This window comes from Silene latifolia, chromosome X (genome assembly GCF_048544455.1).
Source record: "Silene latifolia isolate original U9 population chromosome X, ASM4854445v1, whole genome shotgun sequence".
NCBI classification, from domain to species: domain Eukaryota; kingdom Viridiplantae; phylum Streptophyta; class Magnoliopsida; order Caryophyllales; family Caryophyllaceae; genus Silene; species Silene latifolia.
Window position 1 is genome coordinate 146,065,693 of NC_133537.1, and position 24,510 is coordinate 146,090,202.

Sequence of the window (24,510 nt, forward strand, 5' to 3'; positions counted from 1 at the left end):
GACCGAAAGACGAGTTAAGTTCGGTGGTGTGATATTGTATAATATAACCCATGATATTGTTCAGTAGAACCAGTGGTATTGTTTATTGTAAGGTATGATATTGTTTTGTATAACTTGTGATACTCTTTTTTGGACTCGGAGACTCGATACAATATCACGGGTTCTACTAAACAACTTATAAAAAAAATCGTGATATTTTTGTGTTGAGCGTGTGATACATAAGTGGACTCACAAGACTCAAAAAGATAGGGTGGACTTATGTGATCCTAATTCTATATATATATATATATATATATATATATATATATATATATATATATATATATATATATATATATATATATATATATATATATATATATAGAGTGAGGTTTTATGAGTCCCCAAAAAAGATTGAGTCCCTAAGTCCTCACCACAAGTCCACAACCCTTAGATCAAGCATTGTAGATGGTTGTAGATGGTTGAGATTAAAACAAGAAACACACTTAACACTAATTAATTGACTCTCTCTCTAGCTTTAATTATACATTCACTAATTCATTATCATACACAATTAACACTACCTTTTGTCTTCTTATGTTTCAAAGTTTATACAAATTTTGTAACACTTTTACCGTTTTACAAATGTAACTTTAGTCTTTTACGAGTGTAATTTTAACAAAAAACAGTGTAAATTTAACAAAAAGAAGCGGTTTTGACAGATATTATTTTGAAATTTGTAATTTTACAGAAAGTTTACGAGAATTTTGCGTTTTACGAGTTTAACTTCCGTCTTTTTCGAGTGATTTTGACGAATAATATTTTGTATTTTTGTAATTTTAGTCTTTTGCGAGTGTAATTCTAACAAAAAAAAGTGTAACGTTAATCTTTTAGAAGTGTAACTTTAGTCCAACGAGAGTATAACCTAGTCTATTGAGAGTGTAGCTTTAGTCCATATAAAAAGTGTAACTTTAGTCCATTGGGAATGTAAATTTTAGTCCATTGAGAGTGTAACCTTAGTCCATATTAGAGATAATTGTAACTTTAGTTCATTGAGAATATAATTTTAGTCAATTGAGAGTGTAACCTTATGAGATAAGTGTAACGTTAATGAAAAAAGTGTAATTTTAATGGAGATAAATGTAATTTTAATAGATAAAACTGCAATTTTAATAAGTGTAACTTTAATAGAGAAAACTGTAACTTTAATAGAGAAAAGTGTAACTGTAATTTTAATAGTGTAACTTTAATAGAGAAAACTGTAACTGTAATTTTAATAGTGTAACTTTAATAGAGAAAAGTGTAATTTTAATAGTGAAAATTGTAATTTTAATAGATAAAACTGTAACTTTGATAGATAAAACTTTAACTTTAACAAGTGTAACTTTAATAGAGAAAAATGTAACTTTAATAGAAATAAGTGTAACGTTAATAGAGAAAACTGTAACTTTAATAGACTAAGTGTAACCTTAATGGAGAAAACTGTAACTTCAATAGAGAAAAGTGTAACTTTAATGGAGAAAAAAATGTAACTTTAATAGAGATAAATGTAATTCTGATAGAGAAAAAATGTAACTTTAGTAGAGATAAGTGTAATTCTAATAGAGAAAAATGTAACTTTAACTTAAAAAATCAACAAATTTTAATAGATCTACTTTTAACTTTTCAAAACCTAGATCTAAGATTAAAATAAAAATATCTCACAAAAATAAACAAGATCTCATAAAACAAAAATATAAACAAATCTGAAAAAAATAAATGGAAAAAGACAACTTTAAAAAAGAGACTAGAGAAAAAATTAAAATTAAAAAAATAATAATAATGAATACGATATAACAACATTAAAAATATATCGAAGGTAAAAAAATACAGGAAAAACACCCCAAATCTGGGAAAAAGAAGAAAAGAAAAAAATAAAAATAAAACAAACACACAATAACTAGATCTGGGAATGAATAATGAAAAAAACAAGTAGCTATTTCTTATTGATTTCTTATTGTTGTGTATATTCACATTATGTACATCATTTACATGAGTAGCTATTTACCCAAAAAGTAAATAATAGAGTATTAGCTATGATTCTACCATCACCATTTTTATCAAGCGGCAAAAAAACTCCATCACTCTTTCGGATTTATGGATGATTTTGGTAGGCCGACGGAAGAAAAAAAGAAAACAAAAAAACAAACAAAACGAGCAACCAGATCTGGTAAGGAAGAAAGAAAAAAAAAGGACGGAAGAGAGGAGGAGGAGCGGCAGTGGTGGGCGTCTAGGTTAGTGGCGGTTGGCAGTGGTAAAAAACGGTGGAGGTCGGGGTGGTGGAGAAGAGGATGGCGTTGTTGGTGTGGTTGTTGTAGGTGGCGGTGTTGGAGGAGGCGAGAAGGGCGGTGGCCGTGAGGGCTGGTGGCCGTCAGATCTGGAATGAAAAGAAGGGGAGGGAGGTGGTGGGGCTGGTGGATGTCGGGGTGGGGGAGAGGATAATGGTGTTGGTGGCGGTTGGAGGTCGTGGTGGGTTGTGTTGGTGGGAGAGGAGGTGTGGTTGTGGTGGTGGGTTGTGGTGATGGGCGGTTGTGGGGTGTGGTGGCCGTGGGGGTGGGTGGTGACCGGTGGGGGAGGGTTGGTGAGGAAGATGAGGGATTTTTTTTTTTGATTTTTTAGGTTTTTAATTTGTTTGGTTTTTGAGAGATAAAATGAGTGTAATTGGGGGAGATGAGAGAGAAGTGAGTGTTTGAAAAAGTATATATATTAAATTAGTAGTTAATTAGGAAGAGTTAGTAACTAATTAGTATAGGTAGAGAGAGAGTGGTAAATTAACTTATTAATGACTATTTTGGGTGTTTAATCTCAACCCTCCATCTTCATGATCCAAAGTCTCACGGGTGTTTAATCTCAACCCTCCATCTTCATGATCCAAAGGCTCACAATGAGACTTATGGACTCACACTTTAGAGGTGGAGTCTCTTGATCTTAACCATATATATATATATATATATAAGTTTTTTTTTTTTTTTTTTTTTTTTTTTTTTTTTTTTTTTTTTTTGACAGCTGTGAAGAAAGAGTTTTACATTATAGTGGCACGACTTACTAAACCATACCTATAGACTACAACATAAAACACTAGATTACTACTAATCACATAAACTAAAATAAAGTAAAAATTGCATCGGGTAAGAAGATAGTGTTGATGGTGTAAGACGGAAGTCTGAACGCGCTCTTCAAAATCCAAATCTACCCCAATCGCTAATGGACGAGCAACGCCGACCCAAGGAAAATACTCATCTTTGTTTGTCTTGATCGATGTAGCGTAGGAGAAATACCTGCAACAAAACCCAAGAAAGGGTCTCGGAGATTCATCTCCTTGGTGTTATACACCTTATCTGGAAACCAACGAGCCTCTTGGCCCAATGAGAGAGAACAAAGTGCACTTACGCCCCAAGGACGTAGAAAGAAAAGGCAGAAAACAGACCACAAAAATCTGTCTCCAGAGGAGAGCAAACTCCTACACTTTAGGACACAATCCCCGCTGACCAGAACCTCGTAACCAAGAGAAGCGAGTAAAAAGGTAGAAAACAAAGGGGGAAACCATATAAACACCCCCCTAACCAAAACCAACTCTGCACAGTGAGTTGGGCTCAACACTGTCCCGATGCAAAGTACCATTCATCCTAATTACCCCGGGGGTAAGGGGATAGGACACCCCAAACCAACAACCAAAGCTTATTATTTGAATTAACAAAAAAAAGAAAAAGACGGAAATACACATTAATCAATGGTGAAACCACCGCATCCGACCCACCAACGACACTACCCAAGAACCCGACACCACACTACCCAGCACCTCTCCAACAGACGAGACAAACACCCCAGCCAAGACGTCGCGCCAATCCAAGAAACAAACGGCCCCAACCTGCCTTCACGAGACACACGACAGACCCCAAGACCTAAGACATAAACCGAGACTCCAAATTCCAACAAAAACCCCCAGGACAATCGGCTTACAAGCAAACAAACCAACCAAGAGATCGACTCGGACCGACACTAGAAGACCAGTAAGTGGAACCGATCGGTGGGGGAAGGGGCAAGGAGAAGGGGAAACACCAAATCGTCCCAAAAACTATATATATATATATATAGAGATTGGATTTGGTGATTTTGGTTCTTATGGTGAGTTGTGAGTTGGGGGAATCTCAGCCACTAGATTATATTAGAGATGAGTGGCCAAGATCAAATCTTACATGTCATATAAAACCATTGTCATTTACTTATTTTCTCTTTTTTCTAATGTTACTTTTTTTTTACTTTAATTTTTTTACTTTTTTTTTTTCACCTCGTGTTATTATGCTTTTTTTTTACCACTTTGATTTTTGTTTTCTCTTATGTTTTTCTTTAATTTACTCATTATGTTACCTTTTTTTCTTTTTCTTTTTGTACCGGATTTTTTTTACTCTTATTTTTTTTACCTCGTGTTATTATGCTATTATTGTGCTTTTTTTTACCTGGATTTTTTTTACGACTTTGATTTTTTTTCTTTTTTTTACCACGTGTTATTGTGCTGTTATTCTACTGTTATTCTGCTGTTATTCCGGTGTCACTTTGATTTTTTACTACTTTGATTTTTTTTACTACTTTGATTTTTTTACTCTTTTTTTACCGCATGTTATTGTGCTGTTATTCTGGTGTTATTGTGATGTTATTCCGGTGCCACTTTGATTTTTTTTACGACTTTGATTTTTTTTTTCTTTTTTTTTACCCCGTGTTATTGTGTTGTTATTCTACTGTTATTCTGCTGTTATTATGATGTTATTCCGGTGTCACTTTGATTTTTTTTACTACTTTGATTTTTTTACGCTTTTTTACCACATGTTATTGTGCTGTTATTTTGGTGTTATTGTGGTGTTACTCTACTGTTATTGTAGTGTTATTGTGGTATTATTCTATTATTAATGAGGTGTTATTGTGGTATTACTCTATTGTCAAATGTTTACAATTCGACAAAACTAAATGGCAAGTGTATATATAATAAAATCCTCAAACAATTTTAACACTAGGGAGAGTAGACATCTCTAATTAGATACGAGTACTATTTTGACTCAACCTCCTTAGCCACTCATCAGTTCTTCTCGACCTCACTGTTACATGACTACACTGCATTTTCAACAAGCTTTTTAACACAAAGTTCTTTTGCGCCTAAAACTAAATAACCCATATCCGTAGTCGCAGGCAAAGTCGTAATCATAGTAATCCAATCAGGCCTTAATCTATCCTCCTCCTGCATTCGCGAAACCAACTCTAACGCAATCTTAGCATACCCATTCTGAGCAAATCCAGCATTCCAAGAAGCAACATCTCTTTCAGGCATTCTATCAAACACCTTGTACTCAGAGCAGAACTTGAGGCTCTGTTAAGCTGCCATTAAAGTTTACTTTACAAGTCTTGGGGAATTCGATTCCAGCAAGATGGAGTCCGGTCTTTGTTATATGTGGGCATGACCTGACATCAATGTATTCTAGGAGTTTGCAGGAATCAATTAGCATTGCTATTAGTAATCTTGGGACAGTTGCACATTTTGAGAACCTTTAAATTGGCTGCATAGTTTTCACCTTTGCCTAAATGCCCAAAGGATGCGTCACTCACCTCTTCACAACATCCTATATCAAGGGCAAATAATTGAGTTGCTTACAACCAGTAACAAGCAGAGTTAGGCCAGAGTCTGTTATGTTTGTGCAGCCTTGAAGAACCAACTCTTCCATATTAGGACAGTTACGGGAGAGGGAAGACAATACGGCAACGTTAGATGATTCTTCTTCGCCTCTTCCTCCTTGTTCTTCTCCTCTACTACAGCTGCTTTCCTCCACTCTCGTTCTGCTGATCAATAATTGACGAAAAACCAATTTGGCGATGAGCGGATAAAAACCAATTTGGCTACCATAAACACCATCATTAACACCACCATATATCCCGCCACCAGCATGACAATTCACCATTTCACCTGTTCGCCAGTTCATCCCCGTCGCGCGCCGTCATCGAACTTCCTTACCGTAAAGCACAAAATTCATTCATAAAAGAATTCGAGAGAAAGAATCGATGTTTTGATTTTGTGATTCATAAAGAATTCGAGAGAATTCATTCATTCACAAAATTCATTCATAAAGAATTCGAGATAAAGAATTCGAGAGAAAGAATCGGCGTTTCTGATGAGCAATCGAGCAAGCAATTAGGGAAATCGATTGAAAAAATTGGGGAATTTTTGGGGTAATTTTAGGGTTCATGGGAAATTTTTGGGGGAATTTTTGAGCGTAGAGAGTGAAGTACGCTAAATAGAATCTCAGCTGTGTATTTTGATCTCAGTCCTTGGTTTCTTTTGATCTAGTGGCTGTGATTTTCCAAACTCACAACTTACCGTAAGAACCAAACTCACGAGATCCCGCCTCTATATATATATATATATATATATATATATGTATGTGGGTTAGTTATTATTTGCAATCATTGTTGGTGTACAAGTTGGTTGAGATAAACTGGTACAGTTAGATAAATATATAACTATAACTTTTGTATGTTGAGTTTTTTCTTATATTCGTCACCGGAGTTTAAGGAAATATGTTGGTACAGTGAGTTGGTTGAGATAAACTGGTGCTAACTTCTTGACAACTTCTTAGCTTCTGGCCTGAAGCTGGAACCTTTTAAGCTACTGGACGATAATGTTATTCATCCAATATTTATTTTTCAAGGAAATTATCACCAGGACGTTAAATTCTCACTAATTAATGAATAACCATTGCATCATAAGTAGCTTGAATCGTAGTATCTCGTAAACCATTGGGTCGATCATCCATTATTAAATCTAATTATGTGCAGGCTGATAGAGAAGCAAAAGCAAGGAGAAAGCACTACATGATTTTTGACGAGGATGAGAAGTACCATTGAAGCTGAGGAGATAGTGGTACGTGATCTTAGGGGTTCCTTGGGATTTGAGTGTATTTGTTAAGAAAATGAGAGACCCATACATAGCCTTTGCTCCTGCTGCAGATAGTTGAGTATGTAGCTTAATTCTCATGAGTCATGACTACTTGTTTGGTAGATTAGTTTTGATCCCCAAGGATGGAGCTCGAAAATTTTCACTTGTAGCAGTCATGTTTAGTTCTCTGACTTCGCTTCACTTCTTAATTAGATGTAAATATAGAGATTGTTTCATGAGACCAAATGTTACTGAGTTTCGGCATCTCTCACTAAATGCTGTATCTAGTGCATTTTACATGTATTTTGTGAGTTTCATGTTTCTTGCTTATGACTTCTCGGAACAAGTTGTGGGAGCGAGAGGGACTAATGTAGAGCTGGCAAATGTTGACTCGACCTGAGGAAGCTGAGTCAAACAACCCGAAAATCGACCATATTAACTAATGTAACACCCCTATTTATTCAGGAGCCTTCAGCTAGACATCCCAAGTAAATAAGAGCGTTCCCATCTCGGTTTCCCGAAGTAGTGAATAACAAAGTACAACAAACCAAAGTATTTTAAATTAAAAATTAGCGATTACATGTTTATTACAATTAACCAAACTAAAACTTAATATGAAATAATATACAACTCACAGCGGAAATAAATAAAGTGACTAAATAATCTATGTGGTCTAGACTTCTAGGTAAGCTGGCCAAGTCCTCACGCATCCCTATGAGCTCCCAAGTCAGCTAATCTTTAATACCTGTCAAATCTGCTCCCCATTATGGTTCATCACAGGTGTTCACGAATACACAGTCAACCACGAAGTTGAGTAGGAAAATAACAATGAATAAGAATAAAGCAACCTGCAATATCACTGATACGCAAATAAATTCTACCACCACAATTCCGTTCACTTCACTCCACGACACACAGCCACAAGGCACACAACCACTTCTAGACACATAGTCATACTCCACTTCTAGACACACAGTCATACTCCAGGACACACAGTCCAATGGATACACAGTCCCACCTCAGACACACAGTTTTGATATACTGAACACACAGTCTCGCCTCAGACACACAGTCTGGTTACACACAAAACTCATCTTTCAACTCCAACAACAATCGATAATAATGACAGTCTCAGTAATATAACCAAACCAACATGATATAGAATAATGGCATAAGGCAGAAAATCCAGCAAGATAATAAAAGATCGCTGTAAACAGTTAAACATATCCTTACCAATCCACCACCTCATACATTTAATCCATCTTTAGCAATAACAAAAATAAGACAAAATTGATTAGTTTCCTACCTGGCAAGCAAATCCAATTAAGCAGCTCAAAGCGCTCCAAATAATTAAAGCAGTCGAACCCGATTATAAATTCTTCACAAACCGTCACCTAACATAAATATTATAATTTAATTATTACCTTCCATTATTATTTATAAATTATATTCATTATTTAAATTAATTATATTAATTTATTTGATTATAATTTAATTATATAATTATTTCCCATATGAATCATTACGTAAAAAACCGTCCTAAAAATAAATAAATCACTCACTACCCATACCTATGAACTTCCCGTGAAATCAACCCCAAACACGACCCATACAACACGTCGACACCGTGTTTCAACACCCCACCAAAACCCTTCCTTCACGACTCTCCTAGCCACCATCAGCTCCACCCAAGCCTACCACCTCCTAGCCCGCACCACGATGAACACCCACAACCAACAACCACCACCCAAACCGTCCCCTACAACTCACAATCTCACGCCCTAGCAACAATAATCACGAACACTACTAATTATCGAAAACCCGACACCGACGAACACCCTGTAAAGAACCCCTCGCCAACACCACCACATCCACCATTACCACCTCTAGCCACCACCGTTGACACCACTGTCTCACGGTGACTCCAGGGGTGGTCCCCTTTCCCCGGTACAGTCACTAATGCGGCCACAGTGCCCGTCTTAAGACAACCATGACAACTCCTCTGTTTTCCCCTGTTTCACCGCCACGACTGCCACAAACCACCAGCTGTCACCACCCCTGACACCTCCACTGTGGTCGACTCGGCCACCCCATCACAACCCCACCATTCCCAGCTCACGACATGCCCAAACAAGGGTCCAACCCGCGGTAACAATCACGCAACTACAACCTGCCTATGGCACGAAAACCGCCCCATCAACCACCCTACACAGTGAACGTCGATCAAGGAAGGGTCATGTCAGAGGCACGGCGGTCCAAGGTTGTCCTAGGTCAAGGTCACGAGTCCTATGGTGGTCACAAGGTGTTATACACGGTGGTCATGTTATATGGCTACAATTGAATAAAACATGATGATGTGGCTAAAGTCGTATCACCAAACCAAAGTAAATCTATCTCAGGACTAACAAGAATAGCTAGCAGTAAGACAGGTATCGAATCCACAGGGAGGCGGTAAAAGCTAAGTCTGTAATTATTTAAGTTGTCTAAGGGTAACCAATTTCTGGGGGTTTTGTTTGGTTTTGATCTAATAAACTAATTGCAAGTAATTAAATGAAGGTTTAAACAATAATATTAAAGGTCTAGGACTTCTGGTTCACTAGGTCAAATATTTGGGGATTGTTAATCAATTGCTAAATCTATCAAGCTGTTTAAGGTCATAAGATCGGTCGACTCAATTATGCCCTTTAGATCGATTCTAACATGCGGTCGCTATAATTAGATACAATCTATTTGATTATCGCAGCCTATATTAATTCTAACCCGGTCGGCGATAGGATCAATTCGCTACACTAATTAATAACTCAGGCCTCAAGTTAATTAACTAGAAGAAGTACAATAATCAAACAACAACTTAAGCGATATCAATAGCAATTAATTAATTTTCCCTTTTAATTAACCTAGATCCCCTTCATCCTAGATGAGGAGATTAGCTACTCATGATGATAACAATAACAACAACGATTGATAATGAAAACATGATTGAAAGCATGGAACAATAATTGATGAACATAAAACAATGAACGATTAATTAATGAGGAAAGATTAGTACCGTCACAAGGAAGAAATTAGGGTTCTAAGGAAATATCCAGCAGTATGAAAGTAAAAAAAATGTAGTCTAAGAATAAACATGAGTTTCTAATTTATAACAAAAGATAATCGTTTTAGGAAAATCCGGAAATAAGTCTGCCAGAGAGGTTCCTCGATCGAGCCAGAGGTGACTCGATCGAGGACAGCTGCTCGATCGAGCCAGTGATGACTCGATCGAGGAACTTGCTTCACATGCTATTTCTTCTCTTCTTTCACTTCTAGCCTTCGTGCTTCCTCGTTTCTCGTGCCGTGCTTCGTGTATTCTACTATGCCGTCTCCGCCATGCTAATCTTAGCTTGATCATACTCATAACGAGTCATTTCTGCATCAAAACACAAAATAGCGGCAGTATCGACAATTCATTGAAATAGGGCATATAAATGATATAATAGGCACGAAACGGTATGTAAAATGGTATAAAGGGAGCTATAAAAGTATATATAAAAGTGATACATCAAACTCCCCCAAACCAAACCTTTGCTTGTCCTCAAGCAAAGCAAACAAAGCCAAACAAAGAACAAACAAACATATGGTGAATGAATAACTCGAGCAAATGTCTAGGCACATACAAATTTTTGTCCACATCTATAACAAAGTAATGACCAAAGTTGTGCTAATAAAACAAAGTCAAAAGCACGGGTAATAGACTAACGCAGCTCTTACTCAAGATGTGACATGATACCGAGACTCAGCCAAATACTTTTCAACCTTGCAAGACAATTTTGTTGGATTCTCGCGGTTTCACTCATGCACTCATAAGGGGTGAGATATATGTAAGATAGAAAGAAATAAGATTCTCACTCAACTTATGAAATATGCATGCAATCTAACGTGATAAGAGATTCTCCAACTAGTACGCATTCACGAAACAGACCAAGTACATGTATCAAAGACAGAATGGTGGTAAAGTGGCATGGGTATAGAAATGGCTTGTGCAAAAGCACGTATGAGTATGTGAGGCTCAGACGGTAGTCGCAGCACTAGACCAATAGCCAAATCTAATAAATAAAAACAAAAATCCAACTGGAGAAATAATCTCAACTTTGACAACATATGAGAGAAATGAAAAGGCTCTCCAAATGTGCATTAGACTCCAGTAATTACCACACACGACCTCCTAACAAAACTTAATGAAGCAAGCAATTTTCTTTTTTTTTTCTTTTTCTTTCTTTCTTTTTTCTTTTTCTGAATTCTTCTCTTTTTTTTTCGAAACTTTTTTTTTTTTTTTTTTTTTTTTTTTTTTTTGCTTCATAATACTTCTTTTTTCAACATAAGAGGTCACACAATTGCTACAAAAAGATAGCTACTACCCACATGACAATAAAAGTCCCAACCCAACCAAAGTAGCTATAACAATAAGGACTCAAGCAATCAAGATTTGTCCGAAAAAGGTAGGCAAATTCTGGAATGTAGCTAAGAAATAGGATATAAAATGGCTACATGGTTAAAACGGGCTAACAAAAACTGGGTAATGTACGGCATATTTGAACAAAAAGAACCGCCTTTCCTCATGTACTTAATCATATGAACGCGCAAAAGCTAAGAAACTAATGTCACACTTATGCAGTTTGATATTACATATTCCACAAGGAGACCACACTCATCAGCCTAAATTACAATGAGACCGGTTTATTAATGTTCCCGGCCTAGGAAGCTCTAAAGACCTCATAAATTTATGTGGTTTACCAACAAAATAAAGTCAAGTCTACTCGGCATAAGGCATGTTGTGACGGTCAAGACTTGAGTAAAGAGCTTTGTTCATCATAGCTAACGGGTCAAAACAATGTACATGGACAACTAGATGGGACTCAAATGCAAAGACAAAGCAAATTATCATCATTGCTATACAATTCACCAAGACTCGACTCAAAATAAATAAAAATAAATAAAAACATGTTTTTGGATTTTATAATTTTTCAATTTTTTTTAATTTTTTCACACACAATATTAAATAAAAGCACACAACAGAAATAAACACACTCCCCCAAACCTAAATGTCACAGTGTCCTCATTGTGACGCCTACAGCATAGCAGTCACACAGAAATCCAGCAACCTATAGGACACCACTAACAAAGGGAAGAGGGAAAAAGGAAATGCAATAAAACAAAACAAGAAAGATAATACCAGCTGTAATGCAGTAGCCTCCCCCAAACCAGCTGGAAAGAGAGGGATGTAGTGACCAGCTGTCACTACTGGGCTCCATCAGCATCATCATAATCATCAATCTCGCATAAAGGGACATCAGCTCAGGATTAGGAACAGGACTATGACCTCGACCACGGGTGGCTCTCCTAACACGGCCTCTACCACGGCTGCCTCCTGGAACAACAGCAGCGGAAGTAGAAGCACTAAACTGACCAAACGGTCCTCTCTGGGAGCAAGGAACACCGGCGTCCTCCGCAAAAACAGAAGAAGGCTGAGGGGGGCGGACTGGAGTGTAAAAGGGACGGCCCAAGGCACCGTAGGCAGTGCTAAACTGTCCAAACTCCGTAGGAGTGACTGTTGGGAAATGTGTCCTCAACAATAGTGCGATCATATGATTTAAATATCATTATTAAATCTCATTTTAAAGAATACAATTGGGAAGTATTTTTACTGTCAACTGGTCAACATATATCGGTAATGATTGGTGACTAGAGTTTGACATTCTTGTCGTGTGACGGTGGTGATCAGTTGACCCCCTAGGTCATACCTATAGGGCAATACTCTTAATTGATCATTTAATTAATCGTATAATGTTACGAGTTAATTAAATTACTTGAAAAATTGACGGACGATTTTGGAAGTAAAATTTACGTATCAAATTGAAATGTGATTAAATAAGATACGGTCTGAGTAATCGAATTGTATTATTACTCGGATGAAATTATTGTTTAAAGAAACGATTGGATTTGAATGAATCATTATAAATGCGATTTATAAATTGGTAAAATTTTGGTACAAGTAATTATGATATTACTAAGTCGATTTTTTGTATGTGACGTATTTTTGATAATACGTTGATTTTTAATATGTTAAAAATACATAACAAATTTATGTGACATGTAACATGTGACATATTGACAATTGACAAAAATAATATGGAATCCATATTATACATGTGCCGAAAATTTGGAGGAGGATTAGGATTAATATTGTGTTTACAATTAGTGGTAAACATAATGATTAAAATAGGAGAGTAGCCATGCAACCCTATTTACCTTGTGAAGGCAAACTAATGCATGCATTGGGTCTTTTTCTTCCCCTCTCCTCTCCTCTTACACGGTTCACAAAAGAAAAAGAAAAAGAGTTTTGTCTTTTATTTTTGAATATACACTACATGCAAGATTGTAGATATTCATTCATTCTTACTTCAAAAATATTTTTAGAAAGAGAAAAACCTCTAAAAATCCCTCTCCTCTAACCGGTTTTAGAGAGTAAAAACCAAACAATTTTGGTTCAATTTTTCACTAAGATTAATATTATACTAGCTCAAATAATATTAATTAGATTAAGAGTTAGCTTTGGGTATTATTCCTAAGGAGAGATCCTACACTTGGATCTTGTTCTTCCATTAAGGAAAGCTCAAGAACAAAAGAAAAGGAGATTTCTTTTGTGCCCATTTGAACCGAAATTTCAATGTAAGGATATGATTTCTTCTCTTTTATTATATTGTTTGCATGCATAAAATCCACATTTAATTTTATGACAAATTAATTTCGACATATATGAGTATGTTAGTATGTATATGAATCTACATTTCCTTCAATCGGTATCAAGAGCCACGGTTGTTTGCATGCAAATTGGTTAAAAGTTTTTCCGAGTTATAAGAATAACAAATAAAACTTGTAAAATTTGTGTTATTATGAGATATCACGAAATTAATCCATGCATGTTAATATTTCTGGTCCTAAAATGTTTTAGGATATTTTGGTTAATTTTTCGGATTTTTATTGTTCATATTTCACTATAATGACATTTAAATGTGATTTTATGAGTAAAAATGTCATTTTTGGTCTAAAATTAGCTATACTTCGAATTTTCAGTTGGTTTTTGGATATGTTGTTACATATATTATTTTGAGATAACCTGTAAATTTTCATAATTTTTGGACTTGTTATGCTCGAAAAATGAATTTCTCATTATTAAATTCGGATTTAAGTGAAAAATAGGTTAATATGAGTTAAATTTCGAATCTGGTCATAGAAAATTAATATGTTGTCACATGCAATTTTACAAGATGTGTGTAAAATAATTGGCTATAAAGAAGTCTTTTTGCATGATTTATGAATTTTTGAAGAAAAATAGCATAAATAGTGACATTATTAGTGGAAAATTAATAAAACATAATCTATGACTTAGGAAAAACGTATAATGTTGCATTTTATTATCTTTTTCAGATATAAAATTGAAAAGTTAGTGAGAATAATTTTTTCCGTGTTTTTATGATTATTTTATTAAAAATCGATAAACCGCAACATTGTTTTTCCGGAAAAATTTCGAAATTTTTAACCTAAAATTTTGAACATTATGAGTGTCATGGAATTTTTCCAGAATGTTCATGAGTTTAAATTTCAAATTTTGAATTTATTTGAAATTTTGTGATTTATTTGAAGTTTAATAGCTTATTTTTGTAATTTTGGACCATTTATGAACAATTTTATAAAATATTGGTTAATTATGGTCAAATTATTAGTGAAGACTAAATTTTGAGTCCTCAAGGGGGTCGACAGCAGGTAAACGGGCGCAAGGTAGAAGCATGTAAGACTCGCCCCGGACCCTCCAGTAATGGTCCTTCCCATTCTTGATGTCAATATAAGAAATTTCATAACGAAGGTGGTCATCATCAACAAGTGGCTCATGGTCATCCATGGGCTCATAGGGGTCATCACCCTCAAAATCACAAACAGCCCTAGCTATCTTGGTGACAAGAGCACCACAATCAAGGTTCCCATACCTCCCAATCATCCTGTCAAAAGCCGAGCACATAAGAGCAAAGGGAGAGAACTGGAATGTCTCCTCCCGATAAGAATTCAAGTAACTAGCAAGTATTAAGACCTCAAATAGTGGAGGTCTTGCTCTTGTCGTGCCGGCCATACAACAAATAGCTCAAATACCTCAAAAATAAACGAAGACAAACGTGTTGGACGTCCAACAAAGCCATAGCACTGACATCCGCATAACCGGTAAACAATGGAAAATATCGAATAGCGGACAGCCCACCAACACCGTACAAGTCTCCGTCTGTATGCTTATCTATTCCCAGAATATCTGACAGACGGTCAAAGGTTAAGGACCGTTCTACATTAAGCAATCGAAACTTGATAAGATGATCACTGGGAAAGTAAGTAAATGAGCTCAGAAACTCGAGAGTTAAAGCAGGGTAAGATAATTCATGGAGTGTGAAAAGACCCTGTAACCCTATCTCATTGAACATGCCAAACATAATGTCATCTATCTTCAATGTTCGCAAAATTTTCCTATCCACGCATCGAGTGGCACTCATAGATTTAGTTAACAGATACTCGAACCTGTCCTTTTGTGCTTTGTCACGGAATTCGATGAATGGGTAATCGTCCAAAGGAGACAAGTCATCCTCCGAAGACACAACTTCTTCGGGAATCACCTCGGGTTTCTGAACCGGGGCTCTCCTTTCTCGAGTCCTCTTATTTCCTTGCCTAGAAGTCGACATTGTCTACATAAAAGACAAGTAAACGATCATATTCAACCATAGCATAAAAACAGTCCCGTTTTTTGGCATAAATGGGTCAAAAAATCAAGTTTTAAGACTCAAAATCACAATTAAAGCATCGAAAAAGTTAGGGGAACATGAGTATGTATCAAATAATGAAGAATCCAAGCATAAGAACACAATTTCTAACCAATTTAATGCATAATTTCTACCCGGATTTTGAAGAACCCTAATTCCCAAATTAGCAAATTAGGCATGAATTTCAACAATTAAGGGGCTAGAAAGCAAGGAAATAGCAATTGTATACTAGCAATGGAAGATTTAATACAATAAACTCAAGTTATAAGCAAGGAATTTCAGAAATTTCGAGACAAATTAGGCAAATTTCGGGACATACCTTAGCAAAAATAGCAATGAATCGCGAAAATAAGCACAAGAGAGTGATGCAAACAAGTAATAAGCAATTAAACACAAGTTTTAAGTAAGATTTGATGATGAATGATGATGAATGAAGATAGAAAGAGTAATAGAAGATGAATAATGCAGGAAGAAGGCACGAAAAGAAGAAGGGAATTGAAAGAAGTTAGAGTAATGAAAGCATAAAACCGGTTAAAGAAAAACGCGGAACCCGGTTTATTTTGGATCCTCGATCGAGTCGCGCCTGGCTCGATCGAGGAACCAAATTCCTGACTAGCCAAATTTCGTTTTAAACTTTTTAAAATTCTTCACTGGTGCCTCGATCGAGTCGCTCCTGGCTCGATCGAGCTGATAGATTCCTCGATCGAGTCGCGTCTGGCTCGATCGAGGAAGTTGATGCTAGCCTTGTCTTTCGTCATTTGTCACTCATAACTTCAAATTCCGTCAAATTCCTGCAAATATTACTTGAGAGCATATCAAGTACCCTCTCCTCATCTCTCAAAGTTCAAGGAAAACATAAAAGTAATAACAAAAACTTAAATTTGAAATCCTAATTACAAACTAATAATTTACAAAATCCGAGCTGCCTCTCGGTAGCGCTGGTTTATGCGGTCCCGCACGACCGTAATTCTTCATTAGTGAGAAGAATCAATGGCATAGAGGTCCAAAGCCTCTATCACTCCGACATACGCTCCTTCATGGTAGATCTTCAATCGTTGCCCATTCACTTTGAAGATTTCCCCTTTGTCAGTTTGCAGTGTAACTGACCCAAACTTGTTTACATCAGCTACAGTGAACGGTCCGGACCATCTACTCTTCACTTACACGGAAACAAACGCAAACGAGAGTTAAATAAGAGAACTTTCTCACCAACATGAAATTCCCTTGGCAAAATATGCTTGTCATGCCACTTCTTCGTTCGCTCCTTATACACTCGAGCATCATCATAGGCATGCAATCGAAACTCATCAAGCTCATTCAACCGCATCATCGTTTCTCACCCGCCAAAGTGAGGGATCCATATTCAGCTCCTTTATGGCCCACATAGCCTTGTACTCGAGCTCCACAGGTAAATGGCAAGACTTGCCATAGACTAGTCGGTACGGTGATGCTCCAATCGGGGTCTTGAATGCAGTACGGTAAGCCCACAAAGTGTCATCGAGCTTCCGACTCCAATCCTTTCTGTTCTTGCTTACTACCTTTTCCAAGATTTGTTTCAGCTCTCTGTTGTCTACTTGTCCACTGGTTTGAGGATGATATGCCAATCCTCTGCGGTGTGTAACGCCATACTTCTTCATGAGAGAATTAAGATGACGCTCATTGAAATGCTTGCCTCTTCACTGATCACTGCGCGAGGCACTCCAAACCGTGGAAAGATAATCTTCTGAAATAGCTTAACAACAGATTGAGCATCACAAGTGGGGGTGGCAATTGCCTCCACCCATTTAGAAACATAATCTCTGACTACTAAATTATCGATTCCCATGAGAAGTAGGGAATGGCCCTTGGTAATCAATGCCCCAAACATCAAAAATCTCCACTTCGAAGATTCCAGTTTGAGGCATCTCATGCCTTTGCGAGATATTGCCCGTCCTTTGACATGCATCACAAGAACGGACAAAAGTAGTAGCATCCTTCAAGATAGTAGGCCAATAAAAACCCGATTGCATTACCTTAGCAAATGTCCTAGAAGGACCATGATGACCTCCATAAGAAGAAGAGTGACAATGAGAAAGGATGGCACGTACCTCACCCTCTGGAATACATCGTCTGTAGATACCGTCTGCGCACTCCCGGAACAGATATGGGTCGTCCCAGAAATATCGCTTCACGTCATGCAAAAACCTCTTCTTCTGCTGATAAGAAAGATCAGGAGGAAGCATACCTCCCACCAAATAATTGGCATAATCTGCAAACCATGGAGTATTTGCACTACAACTAATGATTGGTCATCCGGAAAAGAGTCATCAATGGGCAAGATCTCTCTTCCTGCAAATCTCAGCCTAGATAAATGATCTGCAACAACATTTTCAAGCACGGACTTATCACGGATTTCTAAATCAAATTCCTGTAACAACAAAATCCATCTAATAAGTCTAGGTTTAGCCTCTTGTTTGGTTAAAAGATATTTCAAAGCTGCATGGTCAGTATGAACAATAACTTTAGAACCAACAAGATAAGCTTTAAATTTGTTTAAAGAATAGACAACTGCAAGAAGCTCCTTCTCCGTAGTAGCATAGTTAATTTGTGCATCATCAAGAGTCTTGCTTGCATAGTAAATGGCATGTAACACCTTGTCCTTTCGCTGCCCCAAAACAGCTTCGACTGCATAGTCACTGGCATCGCACATAATCTCAAAAGGAAGGCTCCAATCCGGAGATCGGATAATAGGAGCTGAGATAAGAGCTTGTTTAATCCTGTCAAAGGACTTAACACATTCGTCAGTAAACACAAAAGGTGTATCTTTATGGAGTAGCCGGGTTAGAGGTTAAGCAATTTTGGAAAAATCCTTAATAAAGCGGCGATAAAACCCTGTATGACCAAGGAAACTACGCACACTTTTAACATTAACCGGGTACGGGAGTTGCTCAATTACCTCAACCTTAGCTTTGTCCACTTGAATACCCTTACCTGACACCAAGTGACCGAGTACCACCCCTTCAGTAACCATGAAGTGGCACTTCTCCCAGTTGAGAACAAGGTTGCTCTCCTCACAGCGCTGCAAAACCTTAGTCAAGTTTCTCAAACAAATATCAAAATCAGTACCATATACACTGAAATCATCCATAAAGACTTCCATAATAGACTCTATGTAATCAGAAAATATGGCCATCATACAACGCTGAAAGGTAGCAGGAGCGTTACATAAACCAAAGGGCATCCTCCTATAAGCAAATACACCATATGGACATGTGAAAGTGGTCTTTTCCTGATCGTCAGGATGTATGGGTATCTGAAAGAAACCGGAGTAGCCATCTAAGTAACAGAAATAACTATGACATGCTAGTCTCTCTAACATTTGGTCAATGTAAGGAAGTGGGAAATGGTCCTTTTTAGTGGCCGTGTTCAACTTCCTATAATCAATGCACATCCTCCACCCTGTAACAAGTCTAGTAGCAATCAATTCATTCTTATCATTTTTCACTACTGTAGTACCTCCCTTCTTAGGTACAACTTGGACAGGACTGACCCATTTAGAATCAGATATAGAGAAAATAATACCAGCATCAAGTAATTTCTGTACCTCTTTTCTTACCACCTCATGCATTGGAGGATTTAGTCGTCTCTGACCCTGTGCACTAGGCTTGTGGCCTTCTTCCAAATGAATTCGGTGCATGCAAAAATCAGGACTAATACCTTTCAGATCATCAATGCTATACCCAATTGCCTTTTTATGAGTTCTCAAAACAGTCAACAAAGCGAGATAGTTGACCTTCATTAGGCTAGCATTGACAATCACTGGGTTCATTTCACAGTCATCAAGAAATTCATATTTGAGATGAGAGGGAAGAGGTTTTAATTCAGGTTTCTTTACCCCAGTTACCTTAGGTGTAACACCCAAACTATATACCTTCTGATGTGGGCATTCTTCTCCAGTTAGAAGCTTCTCAATCCGATGAACTTCTGGACTCCATGAACCCGTCTGATCAGCTGGATTAGAAACCAGGGCAATCTCCAGAAGATCCCTGTCCAAACACATAGGAAGACACTCATCAATAGTAAAATCAACAACATCTATACTATGACAAGTCTCTTCTATCATGGGGTTTTTCAATGCTTTTTCCAAGTTAAATATAATCGTATCATCCCCCACAGCTAAGGTCAATCCCCCTTGCCTAACATCTATAACCGCCCCCGCAGTATGTAAAAACGGTCTGCGCAAGATGATAGGGATTTGGTTGTCTTCAGCCATGTCCATGACAACGAAATCAACGGGGATGAAAAACTTCCCAATACGAACGGGAACATCCTCTAACACCCCCAATGGGTGTTTAACAGTTCTATCGGCCATCTGCAGTGTCATATTAGTAACTGTCAACGGACCCATATTTAATTTCTTACAAATAGAATAAGGCATAACGCTGACACTAGCTCCTAAATCGCAAAGAGCTTTACTAATAAAAAGATGACCAATTTGACAAGGGATAGAAAAACTTCCTGGATCCTTTAATTTTGGTGGTGAATTAATTGGCAACATGGCACTGCACTTCTGAGTGTAAGCAATAGTTTCCACCGCGTCAAAGGATCTCTTCCTTGTCAAAATCTCCTTCATGAATTTCGTAAGCAAGCACTTGAGTAATTAATTCAGTAAAAGGGACACTTACCTGTAGATTCTTCACGACCTCCATAAACTTACCGAACTGCTTATCCAGCTTGGATTTTTGTTGTCGATGAGGAAAAGGTAGTGCAATGGTTATGGGCTCGGCTTGCTTGACCTTAGAAACAACTTTGAAACACCGTCAGCTGTCGATTTTGGTTCCTCGATCGAGCCAGGGGTGACTCGATCGAGCTGTCTGGATCCTCGATCGAGTCGCCTGTGACTCGATCGAGGAACCTCTGCAGGTTCAGCTTCTTCGTCTTTTTTACTTTTATCGTCAGCTCGTGTTTTGTAACACCCCGTATTTTATTAAGTTGGATAAAATTCTTTTAATTGCTATTTTGAATTTAATTACATCATTTAACGATTTATATATTTATGCTTAGCTGGAATTTGGATTATTATTGATATTGGAGATATTGTTGGATTGTCAGCTGAATTGGGTATCCTACTTGTCTTGTGTGGTGTGGGCTAAAATATTCAAGCTGGGACTAGGTCCTAGGTGAGTATTTCGGCCTTCATTATAGATAGGCCATTATAGTCTTTGACGAGTATATGTTCACTGCTTGATAGCCTCTGTGTTCCTGACTTGGTGGGATTATATCCAAGTTGGGGCATGACCTCGTTACTTATTTTGATAGTAAGTGGTCAGCTCAAGTACTAGCCAACCCTTTGGTGGACTCCTTAGGGTACTCACTTTGTTTTAGAAAAATTGTGGGTCTTGGGTGCGGTGGTGTGTATCCGCATGTCTAGGTCTGCGCAGATTTTAGGCTAGGGTTGTGTTGTGTCTTGGCCATGTTTTGATAGAACCTCTGAGCCAAGATACCGGTTCGATTACCTTCCCTACCTCGTGGTATAGACTGAGTTCTGAGTGACTATTGACCGTACTAAGAACTTATGCCTGTCTTTGATATATTGTCCTTTCTTGTATGGTGATTCTATGAATCATAGAAGGTGAGATGCAAGCCGGCTATGGTTGATAGAGTTTGGATTCCCGTGTGTTATTTGACTCACATGATAGTATAGTTTGAGTCGGTCTAGTATTCACATGCTAGGACTATGTGGTGTTATATTGTTGTTCACATGATAAGCACGATTGTCTAGCATTTATATGCTAAGGCTATGTGTTATTCATATTCATATTCTTATGTTTACATGTTATATTAATTATGACATTTTACGGGAGAACTCGGAGTTACTCCCCACTGACTGTGGCTTTCGTATTTGTATAAAATGCGAATGACAGGTAGGTGATGCATATATGGTGTACATGGACGAGCTAGCGAGCAAAGTAACCTTGGAACCTAGATTGGCTTTATTTCATTGTGACCCTTAAACACTTTTTATGTCACATACATTTTAGGGACATATGTCTCCCTCTTTACATTTGGTTGTATAATTTGCTATTCGCGACTTTAGCGATGGTTATGTGATGACACTTCTAGTTAGACCTTGTATGTTTGACACCTTCCAATTTGGATATCTTTATAACAGGTTCAGGTTTTAAAATTACAGGTTTTTACCCAATTGAACCTATTACAAACATATCCATGCAGTTTTATTCTAGAATTACGTGTTTACTTTTCCGCGATAAGTGAGGGTGTCACATGTTTCAACTTCGTCAGGTTCTTTTTCATCATCACTAAGCTCCAAATTACCCAATCCTTTGGGATGCATATAAGGGACTTTATCAACAGTAATGGGCACTTCATTCTCAAGGCTTTGTAGGTCGGGATTCGCATAAGAAGTACCGCTCCTCAGCTGAATGACATTAGCTTGCTTGTGAGCTTGTTTACCTTGAGGAGGAAGACCTACGGCCTATTTTGATGGGTTTTGAAGTGCCATCTGAGCCACTTGATTATCTAGCATCTTGTTATGGGCAATCGGCTCAGAAATTTGAGCCGTCTGCTTCAGCTGCATTGACAAAGTTTGTTGCAAAAGATTGCGCAACTCTGCCATTTCATTGTTCGGAGCTTGTTGAGGAATTTGTTGAGGAGTTTGCTGAGGAGGCTGTTGATATTGATTGTTGAACTGCTGACCTCCTTGATTTTGCCTCTGATATCCCCCTGGCGGTTGATTACCACGATTGTTGGGAGGGATATAAGTATTCTTTTGCGGTTGTGACTGCTGCGGGTTTTGCACATTCTGACTAGACCATTGAAGGAACGGATGTTCCTTCGTTCTTTCATTGTAAAAGTTGGAGAAAGGTGTACCTTGTGCACCTTGTCTATAAGCTTTGAAAGGCATTAACTCGCTCTAATGTGCTCATACAATTTTGCACTTTGTGACCATCTAAACCGCATCTAGCACAAGACTCCTCTACTTGCTGACTCATAGCATGAACTCTCTCCTTACTACCCAATGATTGGGTAGTCTTTATCTCAGCAATCTAGGCAGAAATAGTCTCTAGCTGTGCCGCCAGGGCACTATCAACTCCAGTACCTCGCGTGCTTCCCCTAGGATTTCCATACCTGGCGGTATGGGTAGCAATCTGATCAATCAACTTCCACGCGTCACCATCATTGGTGTTATCTTGAAACCTCCCATTAGCAGAAGAATCCAAAAGGGCACGATGATCGTCAAACAACCCGTTATAAAACTGGTTGCAAAGAAACCACTTTGGGAAACCATGATGGGAAGCGATCGGACTAAACGTTTGAAGCGAGTCCAGGCTTCATTCAAATCTTCAGTAGCTCCTTGCTTGAAACTGGTAATTTGATTTCTCAAAGCATTAGTCTTTTGAGGTGGGAAGTACCTCTTGTAGAAAGCAAGAGCCAAGGAATTCCAGTCTGTAACTCCCTCAGTATCCATGTCCATATCTCTCAACCACTCAGCAGCTCCATCTTTCAGGGAGAAAGGAAAGAGCACCTGCTTAACCTGGTCTTGTGTCACTCCAGCTGTTAATGGAATAGAACAGCAGTAGGTGACAAATTTCTTCATATGCGTCGCAGGATCCTCAGCAGCTGTCCCTCCAAACATATTTCATTCCACCAAATTGATATAAGATGGCCGAATCTCAAAAGGTCCATTGGTAGTAGTGGGCAGCTTAAATCCTTGTGGGATAGAAGCTAAGGTCGGCTCAGAGTGACTGGCTAGAGTAGGCATGATGGTAGTTTTTGGAATATCAGTTGTGACTGGAATTTCAGGAATAGGAATTTCGTCCTCTTCCTCTTCGAAGGACCGATCGGCTGTCTCTGTTGAGCTTGCCGTTTCAACGTCAAGTATACTCAAGTCTTCTACTTGACCCACTTCTTGATTAAATTTCCGTCTGTAGCGAAAAGTCTTTTCTGGTTCAGGATCAAAAGGAATAATCTTGGACCTATTAGACCTGGGCATAAACGGAACTAACAAGAAAAGTGTGAGAACGGTCTCAAGGAACTGGGTTCCCGGAGACAAAAAGACAAAATAAACACAAACAGACTAAACAATTGTTGCCTCCCCGGCAACGGCGCCAAATTTGATGTTGGCTAAAGTCGTATCACCAAACCAAAGTAAATCTATCTCAGGACTAATAAGAATAGCTAGCGAAAGAAGATGTATCGAATCCACAGGAGGCGGTAAAAGCTAAGTCGTAATTATTTAAGTTGTCTAAGGGTAACCAATTTCTGGGGGTTTTGTTTGGTTTTGATCTAATAAACTAATTGCAAGTAATTAAATGAAGGTTTAAACAATAATATTAAAGGTCTAGGACTTCTGATTCACTAGGTCAATTATTTGGGGATTGTTAATCAATTGCTAAATCTATCAAGCTGTTTAAGGTCATAAGATCGGTCGACTCAATTATGCCCTTTAGATCGATTCTAACATGCGGTCGCTATAATTAGATACAATCTATTTGATTATCGCAGCCTATATTAATTCTAACCCGGTCGGCGATAGGATCAATTCGCTACACTAATTAATAACTCAGGCCTCAAGTTAATTAACTAGAAGAAGTACAATAATCAAACAACAACTTAAGCGATATCAATAGCAATTAATTAATTTTCCCTTTTAATTAACCTAGATCCCCTTCATCCTAGATGAGGAGATTAGCTACTCATGATGATAACAATAACAACAATGATTGATAATGAAAA

The 24,510-nt window shown here is 37.7% G+C and overlaps 1 protein-coding gene across 3 annotated transcripts in view; it reads left to right on the forward strand.

The window, feature by feature from the left end:
* Positions 1 to 21,940, forward strand: part of LOC141623659 (HVA22-like protein a) — a 32,887-nt gene extending 10,947 nt beyond the window's left edge. For 2 of the 3 annotated variants that reach the window (XM_074439781.1, XM_074439779.1), the window contains one exon: positions 21,678 to 21,940. In XM_074439781.1, coding sequence (XP_074295882.1) covers positions 21,678 to 21,767 — 90 coding nt within the window. In that variant the 3' untranslated portion in view covers positions 21,768 to 21,940. Of the gene's footprint in view, positions 1 to 6,837; positions 7,253 to 21,677 lie in introns of those variants that run through there. The other variant, XM_074439780.1, reaches the window with a different exon arrangement.
* The last annotated feature ends 2,570 nt before the right edge of the window (positions 21,941 to 24,510 follow it).